Below are 24,069 nucleotides of genomic sequence, written 5' to 3' on the forward strand. Positions count from 1 at the left end.
TACTTACGGTAATTGGTTCCGGGGTGCCATTCGCACCCTAAAAAGTACTTAATCTGAGCGGCGATAGCGCAAGCGCGCGAAGCGTGCAGATCCCTTCTGCACATGCGCGAAGTACTTAAACTGAAAGTACTCAAACCGAAATGTACTTAAAACGAGGTTTGACTGTATGGTGCTGGAGGAGACTCTTGAGAGTCCCATGGACTGCGAGAAGATCAAACCTATCCATTCTGAAGGAAATCAGCCCTGAGTGCTCACTGGAAGGACAGATCCTGAAGCTGAGGCTCCAATACTTTGGCCACCTCGTGACCACTACAGGTGAGATTTTAAGTCTGATTGCAAGATTGATTTAAAAGATCAATGTGTTGTGTACTCAGCAGAAGGCATCTTTCTTTAAAATGTATACGGTATGTTTTGTATGCTTGGGTTGCGCGAACCTGGAAGTACCGGAATGATGTCATGCGCATGCACAGAAGCACAGAATCGCGTCATGCACGTGCGCAGACGCAGTGCTGTGGGTTACCAACGTTGCAGGTTGTGAACGTCCCTACGGCATGGATCACGTTCGTAACCCGAGGTATGACTGCATATATATTGCATTTTAAACTGCATATTACTCAGTATGTGTGTATGTGTGCAAATAATAATAATACTATTAAATTGAGTAATAGACTCATGGAGGGGAAGGTGGGAAGTCCAGAGATTCGGAGGAATCTTTAAATATGGATATATATGTTCATATTGTTATGATTTTATATTTGTTAAACGAAATAAAAATTATTTCAAAATAAATAAATAAGAAGGGATGGCCCTAAGTATGCTCGGCCCACGTGGCAGGAGTCAATAAGACAGCGCTGCTACTGAGCATGCGCACCCCCACGTGGCATATTCCCATTCAAAGGGATGCCCCTGAGCGTGCTCACCCCCCCCCCGTCAAAACAACAACGCCATCTCTTTCCCAGCTCCCCTGCACCCCGCTCCTTTCCCTTGCGAGAGAGAGAGAGAGAGACCCATCAAGGCGCGGGCGGGCAAGCCGTAAGGGCAGGCGCGGCTTCGCACGCCGCTACTGCGCACGTCCCACCGCCTGCGTGGCGGCGCGCATGCGGAGTAGCGGCCTCGGCGGCGCGAGCGGGGAGCAACCGCCGCATCGGCTGCTTTCGTCAGCGGAGCGTGAGGCCCCCCCGTGGGGGGCGGGGCTTCGGCAGCGGCGCGGGAGGCATCCTCCTCGCGAGCTGAGGCGACGACGAAGGAGCCCGTCGCCTGAGCCTAGCCGAGCCGCCGCGCCGATGAGCCGACGCCGCTGCTGCCCCGCCGCCGTGAGGAGAGCCGCGCGGCCGGGAGGGATCCTGCTCCTGCTCCTGCTGCTGCCGCTGTTGCCGAAGGCGGATGCCGCCGCCGCCGCCCGCGCTGCTGCTTCGCCTTCGCCCGCCGCCTCCTCGCCGGCCCCAGGGCGCTGCGAGGCGGAGGCGGCGGCGGACGTGGCCGGCGGCGGCGGCAGCAGAAGGGGAAGCGGTGGCGGAGCGGGTGGAGCGGCTTCTGCGGCTGCCTCCGACAGCCCGGCCCTGGGGACAGGTGAGAAGCAGCAGTTTATGGGCGAGGGAAGTTGGAGCATCTCCGCCGCCGCCGCCGCCGCCGCTGCCGGAGGAGGAAACGGGGGAGCCGCGGGCGGAGGCGGAGGCGGAGGCTCCCTCAGCGCTGAGGGAGGGAAAAGGAACGGGAATCTTCGTTGCGGTTGCTCAAAGGCTCACAGGAACGACTCCCGCCGGGTACGCGTTGACGTCACGTGTAGAACGGCAGACGCGTGTCTCGCTCATTTCGCCCGCGCGATCTCGCTGAGTTGGCCCTGAGTTGGCGGCGCGGGGGCGGGGATGCGGATCTTCGGCACCGGCTTCTTCTGCTCGTGAGGGAGCCAAAAGGAGTATATGACCATTAAATGCAGGGCACGAAACGGATCCCTCGGGTCTCGCCTCTTGCTCCGGAAAGGGGGGGGGTGTCGGGGTCACGTGTGGAGCGGGGGACGCGTGTTTCGCGACAGCGAGCTCTTGTTGGGGTGTGAGGCATGTAAGTGGTCCTCAGTTGGGGAGGGAGAAGCCAAGGTAGGGGGAGCTGCTGGTATCTCCAAGGATGGAGCTTTTTTTTGGGGGGGGGGAATCTTGAGGGTGGTGGGGATCAGGGAAAGGGAAGAAAGTTGCCTAAAACCAGCCTTTCTCAAACTTGGGTCCTCAGATGTTCTTTGTTTATTGTTGATTCATTGAATTTATATACCACCCTATACCCGGGGATCTCAGGGATGTTTACAGAAAAGATCACAATACTGTATATAAAATCAAAACAAAAACAATAATCCAACAACACCCCCCCCAGCTGCCAGGATAGGAGTTGTAGTCCCACAACATCCGAGGACCCAAGTTTAGTCTAGATGGCCTCAGGTAACACTCGGGGTTCTGGCTTGTGGTGAGGTGTGTGCAGGATGAAAACTGGAAAGGCTTTTAGTGCTAGTTATCGCTGGACTTGGGACGCGGGTGTTGCTGTGCTCTAAACCACAGAGCCTCTTGGGCTTGCCGAATCCCCACGATGGTGTGAGGGGTGAATTCCTGTTGCTCGGTCCCAGCTCCTGCTCACCTAGCAGTTTGAAAGCACATCAAAGTGCAAGTAGATAAATAGGTACCACTCCGGCAGGAAGGTTAACGCGTTTCTGTGCGCTGCTCTGGTTTGCCATGCTTAGTCATGCTGGCCACATGACAAACGCCGGCTCCCTTGGCCTATAGAGCGAGATGAGCACCAGAACCCCAGAGTCGTCAGCGACTGCACCTAACGGTCAGGGGTACCTTTACCTTATCACTGAACTTAGGATATGACGTACCTATGGATGTGTAGGTGGGAGAAGTAGTGGCGTTTTACCCTAAGTGCTGCATAATAGGGAACACTTGACAGAGTTTGGTCATTGGTAGTTCCCCCCCCAATTATTTTACTAATTTTCCAAATTATTACAAAATCAACCAAATTACTTCAATTTAATACATTTTCATAAGATCAGAGACATTTTTTCCTCCTTACAAATAGTGCCTGTGTTACATCTTATATAAATATAAAATCCATTTCACATGTGTAGTCCTTCATATACATTGTTGTTTCAGTCCCGGTGTGCTGGGATAATTAATTACTGTCCTCCATTCTTCAGTTCTTTGCAGGTTTGGTTATTATTATTATTATTGTTAATTATATTTATACACCATTTTTTTCTCCTAAGGAGCTTGAGGCTGTGTGCATGGTTCTCCTCCCCCCCAGTTCATCCTCATAACAACCCTGTGAGGTAGGGATGGCTACTGGCCCAAGATCATCCAGTGCTCTTCATGGTTGAGTGGGGATTCGAACTCTGGTCTCCCAAGTCATAGTTCAATGCTCTAACTGTTAAACCACACTGTTTATGAAGCCTTCTGAACACCCTTGCTGTATCTACACTGAAATGTAGCCGGTGTTATACCCTTTCAATTAATGTCTTTGAGTGGAGCATTAATGAAGAGCAGCTTAGGATTTCAGTTTCAGTTTCAAAGCCCTCCTTGGGCCAACTCCTCATTTATCTTACCCATTTACAATGTGGTTTTTTTTTTACATGTCTTAAATGGCTTGTAAAGGCTGTCAATGCAGTTCTCTTGGCTTTGTCATTGCTCATCCAGTTATTCCTGCAGAAGAACCAGATGTGTCGGCAGGCAACTGTGGTCCTCTCTCTTTTTCTCTCTGTGTTTGAATTACTAGTCAAAAGGAGCAGAAGCAGCAATGCGGAACTGAGGCAAGTGCATGAAGCTTTCCCGGCAATCCCAGACTTCTAACTCGACATTAACCCACAAGGAAGTTACTATAAAAGTGCTCCAGAGGCTTTAAAAAAAATCTTCGTAGGAGGGTGCTGTTTAATATTTGTCATCCTATTGTCTGCATGTTTTATAGTTGTGTGTAACCGGAATATAGCAACTGTTCTAACCATTTTTCTTGCGTCTGGGTCTTGCGCTGTGCAGAGGGCAAAACACGCTGTTTGCACGATAGTGGAATCTGAAGCAGAGTGAAGGAAGTTGGGAGTGAAATAAACAGTCCTATGAAGTGTTGATAATATATTATCAGCAGGAAGACTTGCTCAGAGGCGGCTGAATTAATTCCCAGGAAATAAACTCGCCATCATACTGTTGAAAATGAGAAGATGGAATGTAGATTGTTCTGGAGGAAGTTTCATGGATGTGATAGATGGAACTGAAACTTTGACATTGTCCTGTGACCCTGTACTTTGACATCTTCAAAAGTGTGTTCAGTGAGCACCTTAGCAGTGAATCACTTTCCTGGGGGGAAAAGTAACCATTTTGGAAATGAATTGACCATATTGCAGACACTATTTAAAAGCAAATTTAAAAACAACAAAACATGAAAGTGTTTTCAGAGGGATGCAGCTTCTGTGAATGATGGCAAAAAAGACAAGTGTGCTTCTGTGGGAAAGAAGCATCCGTGGGGGGGGGGGGGAGCATATATCAGGTCATTTGAAGTGTGGGTTATTACAGACTTTGCGGAATTTTCTTTATTTGTTACATTTGTGCCCTATCTTTCTGTTAGCGTGCCCAGAATGGTATGTGGATGGTAGTATCAAGTTTTCCAAACAATGTTGCGAGGTATGTTAGTTAGGCCAGTGTTTCTCAACCTTTTTTGGGCCAAGGCACACTTGTTCCATGAAAAAAATCACAAGGCACACCACCATTAAAAAAGTTAAAAAAATTAACTCTGTGCCGCCCTATATTGACTATATAATTATGACTGTAAGAAACACTTGCCAATTGCTGTGTTGGTTGCAATCTCCTGTAATAAGGCTTCACAAGCCGCTGATTTCTCTGCTAGCACAATCCTTTGCTCAGCAAGTTTCAGGTTGAGCTCATCCAGCCAGCTTCTTTAAGTTTGTCTAAAACCACCCTCCTGTGGTGGTGGCTGTTGAGAGCTGCGCTCGCCCCGCGTCGTGACCCGGCTGGCTTCCTTTCCGGCGGGTCAGTGTTACTTATTGGCGGCCGCCAGGCACGTGACAATGCAAATCGCCCTTCTCGTCGCCCGCACGTCGCGGCACACCAGCCAGCGTCTCGCGGCACACGGTTGAGAAACGCTGAGTTAGGCTGAGAGCTGGTGACTTGCCTGTGGGCTGTCAGTGAGGGCTTTTTTTTTTAATAAATATGTATTTGAACTCAAGTCCTGTTCTAATGGCTGCTTCAGCACATTGTAGAATGCTGCAGGGAACTCTCTTGTCCTCGTGGATATTCTTAAGGTCCAAAACTTGCTTGGCTTTGCTACTTTAACTGGGAGAAGTAATATACACAGCCAGGAATCAGGAACAGCTGAAGAGCCAGTGAAAATGTGTCCTGTATTTGTGGGTTCCTGACTCAGGGTAGTTTTAGCAATTTCTCCCAGCCAGAGTGGTGATGCTGGGAGGTACCAAGTATGGCTAGGTACCAAGTATGGCTGCTGCTTGGGGGGGGGGCGGCGGCAGTGGGCATGAATGGGGGATTGTGGAGCATTCTGCAGTAGTAAATGATGGAATAATGTTGGGGATTTGACTAGTGTTTTCAGATAACTGAATTGAGTGTGTGATTCTATTTTATCCTGTTAGCATGGGAGTGGCCCTGTTTTCTATTTTAAATACTTTGGCTTGGATCCATGTTCATGGAACAGGGCTTTCCTGCCCCCTTTTCCTCTGCAGCCCCCTGAAACCTTGCTCCTGTGAATTGGTTGGCCTATGGGATATTGAGGGGAGTGGTGGCAATTTAGGACCTAAACCATAATTTATACTGTAATAAATCTGAAAAGTGTGCTGAAAAGCACACTAAATTTTTTCTGGATAAATAGCTTAAGGGTCTGTGGTATTTCCAGAATAGCATGACTTTAAATGAGGTTTCTCTGTTCTGTTTTTTAGTATCAGAGACATAGTGTGCAGTGAATCCTTTACCCTTGCTTTCTCCCTCTCTTTTGTATAAAAACAGTTTCTCAGCTCTATTTTTCTTCTTTGGTCTAAAAGAAGTTTTGGCAAATGGGCACTCCCCTGGTATGTATACTGTGATCTTTTAGGTGCCAAGTGAAGACCAGTTCCTGTTCTCCCAGACCTTTTATTTACAATCTTGTGTATTGTTTTAGTTCTTGCACCAAGTTTCCTGTTGATGTTTTTTTGTTTTTTGTTTTTGCTGGTTTCAAGTATTGTTGCTGCTGGGGTTTATGCTGATTTTAGTCACGTTTTGCAGAGTTTTACTTTTTTGTGTTTTTTTGTGTTGGGAATTGTATTTTGTATATTGTTTATGTAAGCTGCCCAGAGAACTTTGCTGATCAGTGGTTTATAAGTTAATAATAATTACATTTATAAACCACTGATCAGCAAAGTTCTCTAGGCATCTCACATAAACAATATACAACATACAATTCACTTTGACTTACAGTGTATCAACATCTCGGGATTTGAGGGATTCTTACCTGTATTCCAAGTTCTCAGCATATTTCCTGTCTACTGTGGGTATGTTTTTCCCTTATCAGTTTCTTCTAGTTAATCTTTCTTTTTCTGAAGCCTTCCTGTAGATTGATACTGTATCTATTGCTCTATGCTGCTTTTATCTCAACTTTCTAAATAGTGATTCTGAAGTACAGCTGCATGTTTACACTGATAAATGAGAACAATCCTACTTGACAAATGATGATATGTTGCATATAATCTAAGTTTGGGATAGGTTGTGGTAAATTGCCATGGTTCGATATGGAGTGCCTAATATAGATGTAGGACTTCACGTGGGTTCATGTGAGGAGCCTTTCAGCTTTGAGGCTGGGAATGGAAATTGGAATCAAATTCTTCTTCATATTACTATGGCTGAAGATGTCATTGCATGCAAAACATCTTATTCAGCAAACATTGTCAACAACAATCATTTGTTTAGCAAATTATTCTGCAATACCTTACTCTGGATTGTTTTGGGGGGGTTTGGGTGGGAAGGGAAGCTATTTCTGTCTCTCTGAATTTTTATAGTTTTCGATTCCAAGAGCTCACAACATTTACTAGCCTAAATCAAAATATAAGCAAATAGCTAAAGTGGGCTCCATGAAATTCCAATGGTTGAAATCCTAGCTTCTCTTCTACTTTCCAGTAGAGTAGACCACTTCCCACTGACAGTGCCTCAGTTTTACCTGGATTGGGCTTCAGTTTATTGGCTCTCATCCAGTTACCAAAACAAGACAACATACCAGCACATTCATTGCCAAGCTTGCCAGATGTAAAGGAGAGGTAGAGCTGTGTATCATTTATGTTTTACTGACAGCGTAACTACCAAAGTCTGGATGACTCCACTCAGCTGTTTCATACAGATGTTAAATAGCATAGGGGGTAAAATCGAACTCTAAGGAACCACACATAGAAGGCTCCATGGGGCTGAAGAGCACTCTCCCAAGTAGCACCCTCTGGAAATGTTCATTCAAGTAGGACTGGAACCACTGCAAAGTTAACAAAGGACATATAAACCCCAACATTGATTCCCAGTAAGTTTCCAAGTGCAATTCAAAATGTTGGTGCTGACCTTTAAAGCCCTAAAGGGCCTTGGCCCAGTATACCTGAAGGAGCGTCTCCACCCCCATTGTTCAGCCTGGACACTGAGGTCCAGCTCTGAGGGCCTTCTCGGTAGTGGCACCCGCCCTGTGGAATGCCCTCCCACCAGATGTCAAAGAGAAAAAGAACTACTGTACCAGACTTTTAGAAGACATCTGAAGGCAGCCCTGTTTAGGGAAGCTTTTAATGTTTAATAGATTATTGTATTTTAATACTCTGTTGAAAGTCACCCAGAGTGGCTGGGGAAACCCAGCCAGATGAGTGGGGTATAAATAATATTTATTTATTTATTTATTTGAATGGATCTAGAAAATCAGTTTTCTTCAAGAGCACTTGGATCTGGTCTGCAACATTAGTCTACTGAGTATATTTTTGGTCCAAGCTGGATTTTGCTTATTAAATAGTTTTTCACAATGTGATGATACAAGATTTCAAAAATAGTAGAATGACTGTGCAGTATAGCAAAGTAGAATGAATGTGCAGTATAGCTGGGTTTTTTTAAATGATTAATTAAGAAAACCAAAATTGAATTTGAAGTGGTCATTTTTGTGTGTATTATTTTTTTCATAAAACTGTGGATGAAGTAAAAAAAAGTCTGTTGCCTGGGAACTCTTATGTTTCCCAAACTGAAAGTTGGTGATTAACTATCTATGAAGTATCTTGCACTGCTGGTGAAAGTTATATAATGACCTGTCTTTCATTCTTTTTAGATACAGTTATCATTCTGCAGTGTTGGTTGCTGTGGAAACCAAGCTATGTGATACCCACAGTAGTTAAAGCAAATTCATTATATAGTGTAATAGTTATATACTTTTATATTGCACTAATTACAGTAATCTTGCATTTGTACTAATCACAAGCAGTGAATGCTATATATATGTAGTACTGATATGCCAAAAAATTAAAAATATTGTATATCACACACAAATATGTGTTTCAGACTATAGTGTTAATAACAGATAGTTTTTAATTAGGAATATTATTGGCTACTTTTATTGCGGACATCATTTCCATCGTAAATGGAACTTCAGAAAGGATGCAGTGCACAGTAGAAATTTAACTTTCAGCTTCCTGTATGCATTTGTATTGGTTAGGTTTGCAAAAAGTTACCACATTTTTTATATGCAAAGAGTTGATTTTAGATAAACAATGCTAAATGAGGGCTACTTCCCACACACCCATCTTTGGTAATGTCTCTTAGGCAATTATTGGCCGAGACTAGCCTCTCTTCCCAGCAGTCTTGCTTCCTTGACTATTAAAAGACGATTTCCAATCGATATGGAAATGAGCAGTGGATAATATAATAAGAACTCTAGGATTCAATCCACAGTTCTTACTTAACATGGGGAATGAGCAAGCAAAAAACATCATTAAACAGCGCGTGGTAGACATAGAACGACAGGCAGACCTAGCCAGGTCCCCAAAATCTTTAATTAATGAAACTAGAAGATACATGACTTCCCAAATGCCATACGTAGCTAATCTTGAAATACCAAAACAATGAAGGGCTTTCACCTTGACCCGTTGTCAGGCCTTCCCTTCAGCAGTTCAGGAAGGCCGTTATAGAAAGATACCATATAAGGAGAGGAAATGCCCATGTGGCTCTGGGCAGCAGGAAACAACTGAGCATGCCCTTCTTCATTGCCAGTATTACATAGACATTGGAGCTAGGTTTATCCAGCCCATCCTATATAAGTTCCCTGGGCATTCAGAACAACACTACATCTCCCTATTACTACAGGACAATAGCCCAGAAGTCACATACTTGGTCACCAGATTTTGCGCTGCCATGATAGATATTTGTCGAAGGATGGTCTATGCTACAAATCAGTCCTAAATAGAAGGCCCATATTGTTAGATCCGTACTTCTGAAGCCCCACCCCATACAGCTGTTCTTTTAAAACTGATCTTTAAACTTTCCTTATCAGTTTTTATTCATCCATTACCTATGCTTAATCAAGTATTCTAGTATATGTTTTAATCTATGTTTGGTTCTTGTTCCCAATTAATTTAATAATTATCTGCTTAGAGATATTGTTATGCTATTTATTTAGATGTTTTGCTTATGCTGGTCTGTGACCGTAATAAAGTAAATTCATTCATTCTTATGCAACATGTTTCTGAAAAACCATTGGAATCGTGCACCTGGAAGTCACATGAATGGCTGAGAATCCTAAAAACTTACTTTTTGCATGTGTTCAGTTACACAAAAGTAAGTAAGTAATTGCTGTATTGTGTGAAGTGGCTCTGATCATTGTTGAAAATATTGGTGTATAGTGGCAGACTTTAAGTTTTCATTGTCTTTTCTCCCTGGAGAGGATGGGTTTAATTTCCTCCTTTGCTTTTTAGTACTTTTTAGTGCGGGGTAGAGAGTTAATTTGTTTTCTGTGACACAATTTGACTCTAGTGCTCTGGCTGTTGGTCATGTTGTTCCTGCTTATATTTGGTGTTCTTTTGTCATCACACTTTCTGAAGGGATCAACCGCTGTTCGTTCTTAACATGAATTGTTGAGCAGGGTTAGAAATTCTGATTACTGCAGGCTTATAGATCAGCAAAAATATGTATTGATTTCACGAACCTGTTGCACGGGTGATAATGTTGGAAAATAATTTTCTTGAATTTTTTTACTTAGCTATTCAACCAGCTTAGGACAACTAAAGCTTGGACCTCTTCATTCAGTGCTATGAGTTGCATGATGTGTCAGTTCTATAAAGTTAAGATCCCTCACCCAGCAAAGCATGCAGGGTCGGTTTTAGCAGAGGCCTTTGGCTTGCTTGGGTGAAATTCCTCCCAGTATGCAGACTTATCTGTATGCTGGAAGGGGTTCACACATGGAGACATAATCGCTACATATTTCAAGTTCCATTTTGTTCTCTGGTATTTTATTTGACAGAAATTGTGGATTCACAAGGGACCTTCATTTTTCAGTAGCTCTTGTTCTAAGTAGCACTCCTGGTTTTTTTTTAAAAAAAACTTGAGCGTGAACATAAATCCCGTCGATTTCCGTGCAGCTTAATTCAGAGAAACAAGGCATGCTGCCTACACATCTCTTCATGGATTGAAATTGTCTTCTGTATCAATTTATGGGTGAAACACGTATTAAATTGCTAGGTCAGCATTATTATTTCTTATCCACTTATCCACACTTGTATTAGTTTTGTCAAAAAAGGGCTTAAAATAAACATTTTAAAGCAAATGATCGTGCTTACAGGCATATTTGAGATTATGGTGTTTTGTAATTAACAATGAATGTATATAATATTTTTTTACTTTGTGGTCTGATCGTTGCAATTCCAAGTATGTTTGATTATCTGTCTCCTCTTAGTAGTAAGCTGAAATGCTCCAGTAAGGTGGTACAAACAAAAACGTTGGCTAGCAAGATCTCTTTTCCTAATTTATTTATCTCACTGCAAACTGTTCTTCCAAAGTTACATCTAAAGGGTTGGTTTTATTTATCTAATGAAATTCTTGCTCTGTTTAACAATAGTTTTATATTTTTGTTCAGTAGTTATTGTTATTGTGACCTGGTCCCAATAACAGAAGCATCCTTGCAACAACAGAAACATTCCTGTTCAGTGTTGTCAATAGACATTCCGTCTCTTAGGTGCCACCCTGTTCCTCCTGGCCCAGCTACATGTCAGAAGATAATGCAGTATCTCTTCTGAAGAGAAGGAAACTCCATCCTACTATGCTGTACATACTATTCTAGAAGGAACATTTTTCTTTGGTATTTCAAAAACACATTCCTATATTTGTTTGTATGCAAACAAATGTGGAACTGACACTTCAAAATATGCCATATTTAAAAGAATATATATAGAAGAAGAACCATATTCATTCAAGCCAAAAGTTTTAAAAATGCAAGAGGATTACTGTTGAATTGGTCCAAGGTTTTATCTATTATACTTTCCTATAATGGTCAGCCAGATGACCCTGGGAAACCCATGGCTGGGCATGAAGGAAATACTCCTTCCTGGATAGTTTTCCCTCCAGCAAATGGTTTTCAATGGGATGCTGCCTCTGCACATGGAGGTTCCATTTAGCTGTCATGGCTAATAGAACTCTATCTCCCTTCTCTGTCCCCAATTAGCCTAATCCTCTTTTAAAGCTAGCTAAGCCAGTCTCCCGTCAGCACATCTTGTGGCTTTCGAGTCCATAAATTAATTGTATATTTTGTGAAGAAGTGTACTGTTGTCCACCCTGAATCTACAGTCCGCCACTCAGATTCATTGGGTGACCTTGGAGAAGCTAGAATTACATGAGAGGCAGAAAAAATTCTCAATATATGTACCCTCCCCATACCATCATGGAAAAGCTGCAACCCTTCTTGAGTAGCATTTATACTGAAGAGCCTCTCTCAATGCCTAAAGATGTGGGTGTTGCTTACTTTCAAAAAGTATTCATCAAATGCAAGCCATTGAATTAGGTTAGTTAATTTTTATTGTTTTATACAATGTTGTTCAGTTTAAACTGTTGAGTTAGTTGAGTTAGCTTATATTTATAATTTCAATAAAGTGCTGTATGGATTGATTTTTTTGGTTTGGCTTTTACTTATTGATCCTATGATTGCTTTTAATTGTTTCTAATCTTTTACAATTGTTATTATTCATATGATATGAGTTGCATTGGGCACAATTTTGTGGGAAAGCCTCATGCAAATAGATAATGCAATGATTTATAATCCAAGATTCCATTCCATTTGTGCCATGTGTTAAGCCTTTGCTGAGTAACAAAGTTTTGCCTGGGCTTCTAAACCTATTAAAAGAGGGCAAACCAGCATGTTACAATATGGGGTTTTGTTTTTGTTTTTTTAAAAAATAAGCACCTCCAGTCTACTGCCAATCATCTTGGTTATATTTTACTGCTCTCTGGAACATACATGTGTAGGAGGGTGACTTACTGAATATATTAAATGCCAACATTGTCTTTGGGGGTGTTATTCATATATCTGATTAATATAGAATTAATATTCTGGATATAGAATATGGTCTCTCACAGCGGGTAGATAACAGAATAGGAGTGGACTATTGGATCGGGTGGAGTGGTTATTTGGATTGACTTCAAAGTTAGCCAGTTGCAGATTCAGTTGAGCTCCCTTCCTTTGCATTTGGCTAGAGACATTATTGTATGTGGGATAATGACCCTCTCTGTACCACACAGCAACGCACTTAAGTACTACCAGGAGTCTTGTTTGGTTGGTGTTACACTTGATTATAAGGATGCGGATGGCACTGTGGTCTAACCACTGAGCCTCTTGGGCTTGCTGATCAGAAGGTCGGCGGTTCGAATCCCCACAACGAGGTGAGCTCCTGTTGCTCTGTCCCACCTCCTGCCAACCTAGCAGTTTGCAAACATGCCAGTGCAAGTAGATAAATTGGTATTGCTGCGGTGGGAAGGTAAACGGCGCTTCCGTGTGCTCTGGTTTCCATCACGGTGTCCCATTGTGCCAGAAGCGGTTTAGTCATGCTGGCCACACGACTCGGAAAGCTGTCTGTGGACAAATGCCGGCTATCTCGGCCTGATAGCGAGATGAGCGCCGCAACCCCATAGTTGGCTTTGGCTGGACTTAACCGTCCAGGGGTCCTTTACCTTTTACCTTTACATTTGATTATTGGGGGGGGGGGGCAGATAATAACAACTCATAGGTTTTCCAGTTAGAATCATAGAATCGTAGAATTGTAGAGTTGGAAAGGATCCTAAGGATCATTTAGCGCAGGGGTCAGCAGACTTTTTCAGCAGGGGGCCGGCCCACTGTCCCTCAGACCTTGTGGGGGGCTGCACTATTTTTTTTTGGGGGGGGGGAAATGAATGAATTCTTATTCCCCACAAACAACCCAGGGATGCATTTTAAATAAAAGGACACATTCTACTCATGTAGAAACATGCTGATTCCCCGACTGTGCACGGGCCGGATCTGGCCCCCGCGCCTTAATTTGCCTACCCATGACTTAGCCCAACCCCTGCAATGCAGGGATATGCAGCTGTCCCATATGGGGATTGACCCTGCAACCTTGGCATTAGTAATAATAATAATAATAATTTATTCCCTGCCCATCTGGCTGGGTTTCCCCAGCCACTCTGGGCGGCTTCCAACAAATTATCAGCACAATTGCCTCTAACCAACTGAGCTGTTCAATTATTTTATTGTTGTGGCTGGAGGCTTCAATGCAGAGTTTTCCAAACTTTTCATGTTGGTGACACACTTTTTAGACATGCCTCATTTCGTGACACAGTAATTTAGTTTTACCAGCAAACTGGAGGTCAAGCTAATCCCTTGTAAGAGCCTCACTGCTGCCGACACACCAATGTGTCACAACACACAGTTTGGAAAGCTCTGCTTTAATACTTGGGTAGGAAACATCATTGTTTAGTTACTCAGTTTTTTATTTTTATGTATTTGATTGCAATGCAGTGTGGAAGAATGTTATGTGTTTTTATTTACTCCGTGTGTGTTTCTATTTACTAAGTCACTTTGGGAGCTACCAAGTGGCAGGAAAGTGTCTCATAAATGCTTAACAATAATGGTAGTAATAATTGCTAGTCGGATAGACTACATAGAAAACACTTGTCCTGTGTTCTTGGCCTCATGGTATTTGTTCTGCTAAACTCAAAGTCTGCCATACACTGGGGTTTTTGTGGCAATAAAAATGATGTAAATCTGACCATTATAACCATTGTTAGTTACACTAGATTGCACTATATAGGAGGGTATGCTTTGTATAGATTTTGGATAACTTGATTTTGACTTTTTTTAAAGAATATAATACTCTGCTTAGTGTGGAACAGTTCCTTTCTTAGTATTCACAATAGTTTATGATATTAAGTATGGGAATACAGGAACTTGCATGTACTGCTACTAGAATAATAATTTCTTTTCATATATTGAATTTATTTATGGGCAAATAGTTTATTATTTCTCCTATAGAAATACTTTGATTTTCCCTCCTGGTTGGAACCTAAATCTTTTATTGAAGACTTTAACCAGGACTCCTTTTGAATAGTCTCTTAAGTTGTAAATACTAAGAGAGACTTTATATTCACTCTCTAAAGAAATCATGGCTTTAAATATAATGAAATCTTCTGCTGCAAGGGATTAGTTACTCCACAAGAAGACCAGGAGCACCCTGGGTTTTTATAATCCAAAGCTTCTTGGGAAGAGCTATGTAAGGAGATTTCATGAGCAATAACTGCTTTTGGGTGCAGAATACTTCAGGATCATTTAGATTGTTTTTTTCCCCTTTGGTTGTTGCTCTTCTACAATTGGTTCATAGGTTGGTAATGCAAAAGGTATTTTGGCTTATTTTGTATTGGAACATTATAAAAACATCATATAATATGAAAATCGATTATTTTATTCTTCTGTTGGAAGCCGCCCAGAGTGGCTGGGGAAACCCAGCCAGATGGGCGGGGTAAAAATAATAAATTATTATTATTATTATTATTATTATTATTATTAAAATGTACTATGGATTTTTAAATAGTGTAATTCAATAAATGGATTGCTAATGTTGGTTTGTGTGGGATGTTTTAATATTTCGTTGTGTTTTCCTAGAAAAGAGGAGAGTAGGAAGTCTAACAGTGGTGTGATTGTTTGGGATGGGAAACCTACTTGCATCTTGCTAATTTGTCATGCTTATTTCAAAAGCTGCTTCTTTGCTGTGTCTCATGAAGAAGAATTCCTCCTCTGAGCTGCTTTGAATCCATTTTTAAATTTATCTTTTCAAAGCTTTGTTTCAAGCTCTTAAATATTCTCTTGTCTTTAATATAAACAAATGCATAAAGAAAACTTCATGCTTTACAAGCTTATGATATGTAATAACTGTGAAATATCTAGCAGTCATGTTTAAGGGCATGAAAGAAAGTAATGTTTCTTTCTTCAGTAAATACAGAGAGTGAATTTGTTGGCGTAGAAATTATGATCGGGCTTCACTAACTCCATTCTGCCTGGACCAACAACAGACACTTTGCCTGTTTCTGGGATAGGGATGGAGACAGAGGAAGGTAATATAATCCTATATAATAATATGCAAGTTGTCCCTGCGTCCAAGCTGTCCCGTGTGTCCCTGGGTCACTGCGCATGTCCCCCAGAGACACAGGGATTGGACGGAGGGACAACCAGGGACACAGGGATTGGACCCGCGCTCTCGGGACACAGGGAACAGCCAACTGCCGCTCCGCCAACCGCCGCTCCGAAGCCCAGTCTCATGCTGGAGGTGCGCGGTGAGGCGGCGGGGGAGAGAAGCGCTTCCCCCCCCCGCAGCCTTGCCGCACACCTCCGGCATGGGACGGCGCTTCCTCGGGGAACCCGAGGAAGCCGAAGCGGCAGCGGGCGCGGAGGGAAGCCCGCTTTGGCTTGGCGGAGGCGGGAAGAAGGGGAGGAATTCCTCCCCTTTTTCCCGCCGCCGCCAAGCCAGTCCCGGAGCCGAATTGCGGCGCGGCGGGGGTTTTCGCCGTTTGCCTCCCCCTCGGGGGAAGGCAAACGGCGAAAAGCCCCCGCTGCGGACTGGCTTGGCGGTGGCGGGAACATCCCGCCACCGCCAAGCCAGTCCCGGAGCCAAATTGCGGCGCGGCGGGGTTTTTCGCTGTTTGCCTCCCCCAGGGGAAGGCAAACGGCGAAAAACCCCCGCTGCGGACTAGCTTGGCGGTGGCGGGAAGACCCGCCACCGCCAAGCCAGTCCCGAAGCCGAATTGCGGCGCGGCGGGGTTTTTCGCCGTTTGCCTCCCCCAGGGGAAGGCAAACGGCGAAAAGCCCCCGCTGCGGACTGGCTTGGCGGTGGCGGGAACATCCCGCCACCGCCAAGCCAGTCCCGGAGCCGAATTGCGGCGCGGCGAGGTTTTTCGCCGTTTGCCTCCGAGGCAAACAGCGAAAAGCCCCCGCTGCGGACTGGCTTGGCGGTGGCGGGAAGAGCCGCCACCGCCAAGCCAGTCCCAGAGCCGAATTGCGGCGCGGCGGGGTTTTTCGCCGTTTGCCTCCCCCTCAGGGGAAGGCAAACGGCGAAAAGCCCCCGCTGCGGACTGGCTTGGCGGTGGCGGGAAGACCCGCCACCGCCAAGCCAGTCCCGGCAGGCCGCTTCCTCTAGCGCCCGTTTTTAAACGGGCTAAAATCCACTAGTATAATATAATATAATATAATATAATATAATATAATATAATATAATATAATATAATATAATATATTACTGTGGCTGTGCAAGGAGCAGGATGTGGCACTATGGATCTATCAGACTGAAGGCCCTGATGTACCAGGAGAAGCTCAGATGCAAATGGCTAGTGTTTGGACCACACAAAGGTAGAAAATGCATTGAGATCTGAGAAATGGAGTAGAGGGAAATAAAATAGTTGAGGTACCAATAGTTACCTGTTCCAAAGAGAGTAGGAGTGGCTTTCCTGAGTTTCACAGGCTCTTGAACTGAGGGATTGGACTGAAAACGAAGGTATGCATTGTGGCTACATGCACCTTCTGAATTCCACTTAGTAAGCATTCACTGAAATGTTTCTTCAACAGAGTGGCAATGATGTGGGATCTAAAAGGTAAGGTAAGGTAAAGGACCCCTGGACAGTTAAGGTGTCAAAGGTGTCTATTGGGTGCGGCGCTCATCTTGCTTTCATGCCGAGGGAACCGGTGTTTGTCCCAAAACAGCTTCTGGGTCATGTGACCAGCATGACTAAACTGCTTCTGGCACAACGGGACACCATGACGGAAATGCCGTTTACCTTCCCGCCACAGCGGTATCTATTTATCTACTTGCACTGGCATACTTTCGAACTGCTAGGTTGGCAGGAGCTGGGACAGAGCAATGGGAGCTCACCCTGTCATGCAGATTCGAACCGCCGACCTTCTGATCAGCATGCTCAAGAGGCTCAGTGGTTTAGACCACTGTAGACCACCGTAGAGTTCTGTACCATAAATTAGGTTGAGATGGGAATTCTAGACCAAGATGGGTATCCTAAAGTGAAAACGATGGACCACTCTGGGGCCTGGGCTGAAGTCTGGTATCTGAAGTCTAAACTGTTCTTGGCCTTGAGGGCAAAATAGTGAGCTGTCAATGGATTTTCCTGTGCAAAATAGAGATGGAAGATACTTTCTGAGATACAAACAATTGCTGTTTATGTTACCAATGGAGGCAGTTCTTGTTGGGGAAGCCACTTTTTTCATGCCAGGATGGCATAATGGAGGCACTTGCTGGTACAGTGGTACCTCTGGTTAAGAATGTAATTTGTTCCGGAGGTCCGTTCTTAACCTGAAACTGTTCTTAATCATTTAGCTTTTTTAGGGGAGCCAGAGTTGTTGAGCATCTTAGGGGGGAGCCAGTAGATTACCAGTGATCTACCACAGACATCCAGTGATCTACCGGTAGATCACAGTCTACCTGTTGGACGTGCCTGCTGTAGAGCAATGCTAAAGAAGCCAAGGTGTTTAGCAGCATTCACAGAGTGCTAGCCAGACTGCCCACCTGGGTAAAAAGAAGCCAAAGGCTGACACTCTGTAATGATAGTTCTATTGTAAATAGATACACCTTCAAACTTCTGATTGCTTTTATACTTTCTTTGAGGGGTTAATAATAGGTAGCCTCTCCCCCCCTTCACTGTTTATTGGACACAAATTCTCTGTACCTAAAATACCTGAGAGAAAGGCTGCAGTGGGATAGTGATTGACATTCAAAAGAGGTTATATTTCTGCTTCAGCTTGACCACCTGTGTTCACTCAGAAGTCCCAGTTCTAGAGATAGACAGATCTGGAATCTTTGAATCCTCTGCCATAGTTAAGGCACTTAGTGGGGTGAGCTATGAGCACTGTCACTTTTTTTTAGCCATGTGTATTATAAATATCTTTGTTTCTTGACATTCCTTTCATTGTTTGAAACTCCCATTGTTCTAGGCGCATTTTGCGACAGGGAATTTCATCAGTGCGAGCAGTTTCTGATCTCTGGGCGCAGTACTATGCCTAAGATTTCAGATTAAAATGGTAGAGTGGAAGGAAAGGAGGACCTTTTCCTGTCTCCCCATTTCTAGCTACTCTCTGAAGACTGGAGAAGAGACCCTCTTAAGAATATTAGGGCGTTGGGGCAGGTGAAGGACTAGACCATGCGAAAAATGAACGTAATATTTTAGCTGCAGTTCATTCATTTTCAGCTTTGTATTCTTGTTGTTTAAAAAAGCGCACCTAGACATTCCGTTGTTGTGCCCATAACCTAGGCGCAATTTAGCTCCTTGCTTTCATATGTCAGTTGCTAACACTGATTCGTCTGGAAAGAGGTGTGTAGACTAAGGTTAAGTAAGGCTAAGGACCAAGAAAGTGGGATGGTGTACCTGAAAATTCATCATGTTTTGAACCCTGTGGACCAGAATTCTTTCAGCACTGTTGTACTGAGGAACATAGTCTGGTGGTTTGCCAGTTCCTTCTGAGACACCACACCCTCTTACTTTATGGCCATCACACAATAGGGGACTTGAAAGGTTTCCAAATGAAAACTTAGTACCTTCTGCTCACTAGAACAGTTGTATTTAGAAGAATAAACATGCAAGGAAAATGGAAAGGGACCATTAGTAGGAAGCAGGTATTGAGGCCTGGTTGAAATATCCTGAGATGTTTGGTTATGGGTGATATTCAGTGTTACGCAGCATAGACTGATCGAAAATGTTGGACATGCATAACTATTTCAGTGATTCTGCTGTGAGTATGAACTTGGTTAGAACTGCTACATAGTTCTTCAAGTATTTTTGTTTTTCTTAAAGACCAGCCCAACCTGCCATTTATTTACAGGATTTTTATGCTGCTTTCCAGGACCAAGGCCCTTTCAAAGTGTCTGGCAATCAAAATCATGATAAGCTGTAGCAAAACAACATCAATACAAACTTTAAAACCACATTTTAAAAAATAATATATATATATATTTATCCCTACCAAAAATAAGGAGGGAGCCAACTGTACCTCTAGGCCAGGGGGAGGTAGTTTCACAAACAGGATGCCACAACTGAGACGGCACCACACTATGTACTATGCTTAGCATTGAGAGTGCAGTTGTACCTTGGATCCGGAACATCCTGGAACTCAGACATTTTGGCTCCCGAACACCGCAAACCCGGAAGTCTGCAGGAAGAGCTTCCTACAGACAATCGGAAGCCGCTATTTGGTTTCCGAACGTTTTGGAAGTTGAACGGACTTCCGGAACGGATTCCGTTCGACTTCCAAGGTACTACTGTACATGGAAGGCCTTCCCAGCAGATCTTAAGGGATGGTCTGGCAGATAATGGAAGAGGCACTCCTTCAAGTACTTGATGGCTTGGCAACTTCAGGCGTGCTTGGAGGAACTGGATTATCGGGACCCATTTCAATCTGTTTCAGTTTTTTTCTCCCAAAGAGTAAAGGAAGGTACAAGGTCAGAGAGAGAGGTAAGGTATTTCTATTGTAGTATTGAGGGCTTCCTAGAAAGTAAACCATGAACCTCAATTTAAGAATCATTCATTAGTTAATAATCTCAAAAAAGATCAAATATTTCAAACACTTCCCTTGCATATACTGAATGTTTGGTTAAATGTGATGTAACTAAAGATGTAGTGAAAACACCAGGAGCTCATTAAAGATCCCCATAAAGGGCAGATGAGCTTTAGTAGCACTTGAATTCTAGTTTGTAATTTCAAGGCTGAGAGTTTTGAGTAATTTTAAGGATTCTTGTACTTGCTTGGAAAAAAGATCTGAGATCTTTCAAAATAAGCAAATTGGAAGATGTATAATATTTGCTAAGGAAAGCCTGTCTATTTCTAAGTGTAACTTAGCTTTGCAGATAACTTATTCCAGCAATGCAGATGTTTTCAAGCTTTGTATAAAGCCCATGAGTAAATAGCAAGCTTGCTCTTTATATTCTTGAAATGTTGCTACCTTTCTATTCTATCAGGATAAAAATTCAGTGAGACTTGAAAAGCTATATACTCAAATGTGAATGAAAACTGATTCAAATTTTAAAAATCATTTTACTTATTTTTTATTTCTCTCCTTTGGTAGGAACTTAAGAACTAGTCTAGGAAGGGAAAACAATTTCTGGTCAGACTGCAACTTACTAATGAATACTTTTGGGAGAGAGTCAAAAGATCAAGGCATGTGTTCTGGATTATAAAAAGGAATTTAGATGCCAATGTCTTACGTTTCATTTTCTTAAATCTTTCTTCAGGAAGAGAGCAGTTAGAGCATTAAAAAAACAACAACAAAGTCTTTTTGTACTGTAGTTGGTAAATCTTCATTTCTGTAACATTGTGTGGTAGCTGATTAAGTCCTGTGATTTTGAGTTCACGAGTTTTTCAAGGCTTGTGTTTGTTTTGCATATTTGTAGTAAATGTTACTGCACAGTAAATTATGAAATCACTAAACAAAACACTACTTAAATGTCTGAGCTTGCCGTCAATTAGTAATGCCTTGTTCAGAATAATTTAGATGGCATTTTTGCCTTAGGAGTTCTTGGTAAGTATAAATTGAGGATTTTCGAGCTTTTACTGAAATTCTGGGGTTTAAATTATTAGTACTTGGAGTACAAATACTAGAAATGTTTATTCAGAAGCAAGCTCTACTGTGTTCAGTGGGAGTTACTTTGAGGTAATATTTCTAGGTTTTCCATTTTTAAAAGTTCATAGAGTAGTTGTTGCTTTATGGGAAAGCCTTGCAAAAAAAAATCTGTTTACAGATAGTACTGATCAGCTCATGTTCCTTCTCAATATTTTTTCTTACTGATATTTTATGCCATCGACCAGTTATGAAGGCTTGACTCTATCTTCTGATTTTCTCATCTTTCTTCCCTCCTGTGTTCAATATGCTGCCCTGTTATATTGTTTCTCCCCTTGTGAATATGTACCAAATGTATAAAACACAATATCCAATTGACAAAAGCACAAAGTGATAAATTAGTTCTTAAAAATAAGAATCTGTAATTTACTGTAATTGGTTTTTAATTGCAGAATCTCTGATCAGATGCTGATAATTAGATGACCGACAGGATGCTTGTATCGCTGTTTATGTTAAAGGTGCTTTAATGATGAGCATGTAGACTAGACCATTAAATGCTATAAGAAAGTAAAGTGACTAAGACAAAGCAGATGAACTCATACTTCGATATGTCCTTGGCAGTGCAATTCTCTGCATGCTATGCAGAACTACATCTCAAAATTTAGGACACATAGAGGAGAGTTTTGTTCTGGTTTGTGTGTTTATTTGAAAAGGCAAACCGCATTTATTTATTATTTAGTAAATTTCTATACTTCCCTACACCTGTAGATTTCAGGGCAGTTCACAACACTGCTCTACCTCTCGTTTCATTGAGTTCAAAGTGACTTCCTCCTAGGTCAGTGAGGACAGGATTACAGTCGGAGAGTTCCCTAAATGTTAATAAATTCTGTTGGACTCCAGCTCCTATCACCTCCTGCTGCTATGGGCCATTGATTAGGAATGATGACAGTGGTTGTGCAGCAACATCTTAGGGGCCACCTATTCTACCTCCTTGTTTCAAAATTGCCGGAAACTTGGTTTACCACATGCTTGCTAGTTTTGTCAGGAGTATTTGTCACATGCTTGCTATGATCTATCCATTTGTGTGTGTGTGTGTGGGAGACTCTACTGAAAAACTGATAGCTGCATTTTTAATCTGCTGTGATAAAAATAGAATTGAGAAGGTGTAAAAGGAAGAGGATACATATCAAAAGGGAGGGACGTATCTGTAGTGGTATATTTGCTATGTGGAAGGTACCCAAAGGGTGGCAGTTTTTAGCATGCACAGCAGTTTTTGTTATCCCGCAAAGACATGTATAAAGTATCAATTTCTGTACTTGGTAAAGTGCTAATCGAAACTTACGTCATTAAGCTCCAACAGGACTCCAAAACGCAGGAGAAAGCTCTGAGTTTGTAAGTTTCTTTTAATGACTGTTGCAGATGACCTAACAAACTTTTAAAGCAGATACCTGTATAGAAATCTGTATAGAACTCTCCAGATTATGTTGGATTCGAACTCGCATCAGCCCAGTTCTGCCTGGCCAATGTTAATGGCTGATGAGAGATGAAATTGAGCAACATTTTGAGGGCCACAGGTTCCCTCCTTACTCTAATGCGTTCCTGAATAGGAACCCCCGGTTTACCTGTGAATAGCACCCATTTACATGAGGTCTGTTTTAGTCACGGTGAGCAGTGTGTGCAAGCATAAGCAACTGAAGACTTAGTGTGTGAATTATGGTAGGGTTTACATAGAAGTTTTCATTTTCCAGTTTTCTCAAGCTTCTCTAGCTATCCAGTCTTAGAGTTGTGTCCAGTGCTGTCTGTGGAAGTGAAACAGACTTAAGATCACGCAGTGGGACTTCATCTTCCTTTCCGCACCCCTGCAACCCCCTGTGCACCCTCAAAATCTGCTCTGGAGAGTTGGGGGATACTCTGGAGCAGATTTTGAGGGTGCATGTAACATTGAATCCTGTCTTTAGTAGTTGGGTAAAGGTAGAGGGACCCCTGACCGTTAAGTCCAGTCGTGGGCGACTCTGGAGTTGCGGCACTCATCTTGCTTTACTGGCCAAGGGAGCCAGCGTTGGCCACAGACAGCTTCTGGGTCATGTGGCCAGCATGACTAAGCCACTTCTGGCGAACCAGAGCAGTGCACGGAAATGCTGTTTACCTTACCGCAGGAGCGGCACCTATTTATCTACTTGCACTGGTGTGCTTTCGAACTGCTAGGTTGGCAGGAGCTGGGACTGAGTAACGGGAGTTCACCCTGTTGCGGGAATTCGAACCGCCAACCTTTTGATCGGCAAGCCCTAGGCTCTGTGGTTTAGACCACAGTGCCACCCACGTCCTGTCTTTAGTAGTTAGTTGTGTGTAATTCTAATTTAGCCTTTCCCAACCTGGTGCCCACTAGATGTTTTGGACTACAGCTCACATCATCGCTGACAGTTGGCCATGCTGCCTGGGTCTGACGAGTTTTGTAGTCCAAAACTTGTGAAGGGCACCAGTTTGGGAAAGACTGCTTTAGCGAATGCTGAAAGCAATATGTTTTCCTTAATTCTAATGCGGGCTGTGTGTGTATTCAAATGAAATGTCTCTTGATTTGTTTAGGAGTGGCATTTCAAGTTGCTTACTTTAAAGTTTAGAGTGACTGATGCATTGCAGTTAAAGCCAAGAGGATTGTCTCATTTAACGGTGCATGTAAAATCTTCCTCCCATTTTGACTTAAAATTTCAATTTTCTCCATATTTGCATTTCTTATGACTTGATTATGTTATGCTTTCATGCATGCACAGAATATAAATCAGATGCCACAGCAAACTCCAGCATCTGATTAGGAAGGGTTTATTGCAAGATGGTGAGATGTCTATCATTGCCTGAACAAATGTATTGCACAATATCCTTTTTGAACACTGCATACGTGCACTGCTGGACAGTTTCTGAATTGCAGCAGTAATAATAGTAATAATAATAATAATAATAATAATAATAATAATAATAATA

At 42.8% G+C, this 24,069-nt stretch overlaps 1 protein-coding gene across 2 annotated transcripts in view; it reads left to right on the forward strand.

Moving 5' to 3' along the window:
- The window catches only part of STIM2 (stromal interaction molecule 2), a 73,962-nt gene continuing 49,893 nt past the window's right edge, over positions 1–24,069 (forward strand). Inside the window, exon 1 of one of the 2 annotated variants that reach the window (XM_088658593.1) lies at positions 1–315. In XM_088658593.1, the coding sequence (XP_088514719.1) occupies positions 141–315 (175 nt within the window). In that variant the 5' untranslated portion in view covers positions 1–140. Of the gene's footprint in view, positions 316–1,018; positions 1,570–24,069 lie in introns of those variants that run through there. The other variant, XM_035112120.3, reaches the window with a different exon arrangement.

The sequence above is a fragment of the Zootoca vivipara genome, chromosome Z1 (assembly GCF_965207765.1).
Source record: "Zootoca vivipara chromosome Z1, rZooViv2.hap1.1, whole genome shotgun sequence".
In the NCBI taxonomy this organism is placed as follows: Eukaryota; Metazoa; Chordata; class Lepidosauria; order Squamata; family Lacertidae; genus Zootoca; species Zootoca vivipara.